This window comes from Triticum urartu, unplaced genomic scaffold, assembly GCF_003073215.2.
Source record: "Triticum urartu cultivar G1812 unplaced genomic scaffold, Tu2.1 TuUngrouped_contig_4487, whole genome shotgun sequence".
Taxonomy (NCBI): Eukaryota; Viridiplantae; Streptophyta; class Magnoliopsida; order Poales; family Poaceae; genus Triticum; species Triticum urartu.
In genome coordinates, this window is record NW_024115079.1 from 1 (window position 1) to 5448 (window position 5448).

The 5448-nt window shown below is 40.9% G+C and overlaps 1 protein-coding gene across 1 annotated transcript; it reads left to right on the forward strand.

The window, feature by feature from the left end:
* Positions 1-8: 8 nt before the first annotated feature.
* LOC125527899 (transcription termination factor MTEF1, chloroplastic-like) lies at positions 9-3899 on the forward strand. Its single transcript, XM_048692407.1, has 2 exons — positions 9-1349; positions 2821-3899. The coding sequence occupies exon 1, from the start codon at positions 346-348 to the stop codon at positions 838-840; it is 495 nt and encodes a 164-aa protein (XP_048548364.1). The 5' UTR covers positions 9-345; the 3' UTR covers positions 841-1349; positions 2821-3899.
* The last annotated feature ends 1549 nt before the right edge of the window (positions 3900-5448 follow it).

Below are 5448 nucleotides of genomic sequence, written 5' to 3' on the forward strand. Positions count from 1 at the left end.
CTCTGCGCCAAAGTGGACAAAACCCTGGCCCCCGTCGTCGCCGGGCTCACCGGCCTCGGCCTGTCGCGTTCCGAGATCGGCCGCCTCGTCTCGCTCGCCCCGGCCAACAGCCGGTGTAGATCCATAGTCTCCAAGCTGGACTACTACCTGCCCCTCTTCGGCTCCATCGACAACTTGCTCCGTCCGCTCAGGCGCAGCAACTGCCTCCTCCGCTGTAACCTCGACAAGGTGGTCAAGCCCAATGTCGCCTTCCTACAAGAGTGCGGGCTAGGTGCTTGTGATATTGTCAAGCTGTGCATCCCTGCAGAGAGGATTCTGACCACCAACCCAGAGCAGGTCCGGGCGATGGTGGCATGTGCCCAGAGACTAGGTATGCCCCCTGGCTCTGGGATGTTTAGATACGCGCTGCAGGCTGTCGCTTTCCTCACCCAGGAGAAGATCACCGCCAAAGTGGAGTACTTGAAAAATACATTCAGGTGGTCAGATGCGGAGGTGGCCCTTGCTGTGTCTAGAAATCCGAGTGTGCTAAGGAGGTCAAAGGAATCTCTGCAGCGCAAGTCTGATTTCCTCATCTCCGTGGTGGGGTTGGAACCGGCCTATATTTCTCGTATTTCAGTATTCATCACTTTCAGCCTGGAGTGCCGGCTCAGACCCCGGCACTACGTTGTAAATTTTCTTAAGGAAAATGGACTGCTAGATCGCGAGCGGAGCTACTATGCAATTTGCAGGATGACTGACAAGGCTTTCACGGACAAGTACATATGCCCTCACAAGGAAGCTGCACCGCACCTTGCCAAATACTATGCTGCCGCTTGTCGAGGGGAATTGCCTGCCCAGTAGATTGATATTTGCATGATACCATTGCTGGATAAGGCACACTAGTTTGATGCAGCGGCAGGTTTGCAAGAGAGCAGGTTGTAAATCATAACAAGAACAATCAGTGGTCAAGAGCTCCAGATGGCTCCAGTTATCTACCTGGAAGTTTCTCCTTTTTTTGGGTGAGATTTCTCCCTGCAAGAAATTGAAGAGATGCATTACCGAAAGGAGTTTGACAACTTCAGCATGTACACACAAAGGTGCTCCCCAAGAAATTGCCTGAATGTTCAGATTAAGAGAGGTGAACACCAAGGCCTTTTATTCGTAGTGGTAGGATGGCAGAGCAAGCATTTGTGTGTGTTCTGTTTCTACACTCTGACCGGTTCTAAATTCCCATCGTAAGAGGAATTTTAGCTGTCATGTTTATTGAAAATTTAGCTGTCTTCTTCATTGATGTCCCAATGAATGCTTTACAAACTGGTGCAACTGCTGCAGCTTGCAGTGCAATTTCTCAGGCCATTTCTGATCTGCCGGTAAGTAATATTTACTTGACTGTCTTTGAACAAACATATACACCATGTTACCATATCTATCAGCATAACTTGACTCTGTGGTAGAAGCAAGTGATAATGACACTTTCTGCCTTTTTAGTATCTTCTGTTTTTTCTTATGTAAGCATCACTTCTATGATAGCCGGAATGAGCAGTATAGTATTTCTGAAGTTGTATACTTGCATGGCACAAGAAGTTGATTGCCCAGTCAATGTTGAATATTGATAAATAGGTTCATTGTTCCTTCTATGGTCTTTAATTTGATGAGCATTGATAAATTGGTTTATTCCTACTTTCGAGCATACCATCGATGGATGACCCAATCAGGGAGCACTGTCAGCAATATTTCTTTTGATATCTTAGCAAGTTATGGGTTATTTTAACAAAAAGAAAATTATTGGTTCATTGAGTTACCATAGAAAACCAAAGTTTATTCACAAGATGGAAAAATTTGTTAACACAAACAGCATTAGCTGTTCATGGATTTCCTTCTGTTTACTTCTTATCACTTTCATGTTCTTAACTTCTCATAATCTGTAATCCTAAGATGCATCTTTGACCATCTCACGGTGTATTTGTAAATCCATAAAGCTTAACCTCCAGATATAATTGTTCGTAACGGATCTCACATCTTTTTTTTTTCTGATATCGTACTCACATAATCTCCACACAACAATCTGAATATTTCAAAATATAATATTGGTCAAAGATTAAATATTTGACCACACTCTTCAGATATCTGGTTATATATTTTTATCAGATGGGTTAGGTTTCTTTACCTAGTAACTTCTAGATTTTGAACATATAATAAGTATGATATGAGAAGTCAGTGACATGTATTGTAATAATTGCAGCATTAGCAATAGAGGTGAATACCAAGGCCTGTATTTGTAGTAGTAGGGATGGAAGAGCAAGCATTTGTGTGTGTTCTGTTTGTATGCTCATAATCATTTCTACATTTCCTATATCGTCAGAAGAATGTGCTTGTGTATCTGTAGTCAGTAATGTGCAGACCAGGTAGAATAATAATTGCCGATATGAACTAGTGCAGGTAAGGCTCATAAACATTGCCCCCAATGTGCACTTGACTCTATCAGTAGCATACATCGTGTAGTTACAACAAGATAGCGAGGTCAACATTACTGCTACATAGGAGTTAGGTCTATACATGTTTAGGATTAGTGCTGTTCTTGTTTGGATTAGAGCTGTTCTTAATGCCCAAGAGAAGAGAATGTGTTATCTCTTGGAAGAAGAAAAAAGAAAGTTAAGCCTTGCCCCCCTAAAAAACAAAAAAGAAGAATAATGATTCATGGATTGTAGAATTTGTCATGCAAAATTTGTTTCCTTTATTTTTTTGTGACGCATTTGTTTGGTCAACCGGTTTCAGGATTCAGAGGACCAAAATTTTAACTGAAACCTTGAGATTGTTGACAAGCTAGTTGACTCATGGCAGGGATGGTGAGTGAATCAAAGGAAGATCGAGTTGGTCGATTAAGTCTTGGAGAAGATGCAATCGGATGCTTGGTTGGCTCAATTCAAGCCAGCCGGCCGGCCGACCTGCAGCACCAAACGGCGACTGACAGAGATTTCAATGGTCAGAGATGTGCTGGTCATCAGGCACAGGCCATTATTCATTCCAAGGTGGTAATCAACTATGCATAGGCCATTATATACCCACTGCATCCAGCTTTTCCACTAGATGGAAATAGTTGAGATCATCTTATACATGGCCAGGTATCGAGCTATAAAGCTCTCATGCCATCTGCTCTAAATTTTAGGCCTACCCCTTCACTTTCGCAGCAGGCCATGTGGTGTTAAATTTTAGTAGCCCACTAAAGTTTCAAGAAAGTAATTAGCCATTAATGACTAGACTTGTCGAACCAGTTTTACTTTATCTGAAATTAACTCTTAATGCAACATATGATCGTTAAGCATGCACTGTTTCACGTGTCGATATTAGCTACTCCCTCCGTTTCTAAATATTTGTTTTTTTAGAGATTGCGAATGGACAACCACATATGGATGTATATAGACATATTTTAGAGTGTAGATTCACTCATTTTGCTCCGTATGTGGTCACTTATTGAAATCTCTAGAGAGACATATTTAGGAATGGAGGGAGTACAAATTAAAATATGATTAGGGGGGCCTAACAAATTTACTCTTGTGGCTAGACTGATTAACCACGTGCCAAAATATAATTAACTGTGTGTTGCTTTAGTGGAGAAAATTGTGTTTTGCTTGGTAATTGACTTTTTCTATGGTGAAAATTCATCAATCAAGTAGTACCATTCATTTTTCTCCAAGTAAGTGCTACATTGCGGTATCAGTTGAAACTCCCAATATGAACAATAATATGACAACTAAAAATAGGGTGTTGATCATACAATTATGTATGTTTGGGAAAACACCAAAAAGATTTTAATTCACGTATAGGTGAAGATGGCTTCAGAAAACAAAAATTCAAGATTTGACGTCATGGTAAGACCATCTCGTCAACCAATGAAGGTTAGATGCCCACAGTTTTCCACATATGTTTCTGATGTTTTCTTGCTGGAAATTTTGTGAAGTACGGAGTATTTTCTAGAACAAGAAATATCTGGAGAATTTTCCAGATTCCAGAATACTGTAAGATATGTTTGCAAAATAATTAAACCAAATAAGAACTACATATTCTTATTATTTGGAAATGCAAAACAATTAAATAAATGGAAGAAGCAGAGGAAAACATAGGATTTTGAGCTGCAAAAAAAAGGAAAACCTTCCCCCTTTTCGAAAAAAAAGGAAAACCTAGGATTTTTTTGAAACAAGGAAAAAAGAGCGTCAGAATGCGCTGGCGAAACGAGAGAGGCAGAGACGGTTGTGGGCCTGGATAACGACGGCCTGCAAATCAACTCATGTATTATTATTGGCACGAGGCAAGGTACAACTACAACCTCAGTATTTTTTTTGGATGGTAAAAACTACAATCCCAGTAACCTACACGCTCGAGGCCCGGTACAACGTGCCAGAGTGATTAATTAATAGTAGTAGTCCAACAAATCGACGTCAATCTAATTTACAACTCGACTGAGTTAGGCTTTCTGTTGCCCCTACCGAAGAACCAACATGTAGAAAGGTGCATGCGGTTGCCATCCCGAGACCTACCATTCCCAAATAATTATACATGCTAGACATTTCCAGAAGAGAGAACCAGAAACCAGAATGACTGAATTGTACAACCCAATAATAATATGCTATACATATGTGCACCCAACGCCAACCTCTCCTTTTAGCACATACTCCCTCTAGCCGAAAAAAGTTGTCCCAAACTTGTCTATCAAATGGAGGGGCATTTGCTTTGGCTCGTGTATATATGTTATTTTGTAGCCACTGAATCAACCCCTTCCACTTTCTGCACATGGTTTGGATCCATCTAACCACGGTCAGGTACAGAGCTATAAAGTTCTCGTGTATTGCCCACGCTAAATGCTAGACCTACCTCGCAGTTTGATTGATGAGTTATGTTCGTCCCGTGAAATAATTGTTTTGCAAGAACTCAATATCATGACCACGTGTTAACTTTTGGTTACCGACTTAGGTTGCAGGAACATAGTTGTCCACAAATAATTCTGTCATGCCCCGACTCTATTTCAGTTTTTCGGTCATGCTTACCGCTTTTCTGGTTTATGCCAGATAGTAGTCCTTGCACTGAGTTGTGTGGCAAGAGAAACAAGAAGTGGCCCTGACTTAAGATAGCTCTCGACACTTCTTGTAGAATGTTTATACCGATCGACCTTACCTTGCGATGTAGTCATTCATATGTTATCTAGAGAGCCATTGCCATCTTACGAGTGTTTTGTGTAATAACGTACAAGTATCACAATAATGTGACATAGTATCGAGCAAGCATCATTTATGGGGATGCTTGAGCAGATCTACATGGACAAAGAAGATCACTAGCAACGTTACAACTTTAATGGCAGAGTACGAACCTAACAGGCTTTGCATCATTTGGGCTCATATGACTAGCTATTAGATAATGTAGCGATCTCAGTGATAACTTAGAATTAGGGATGTCATCTCTTGTTGCATCTTCTTA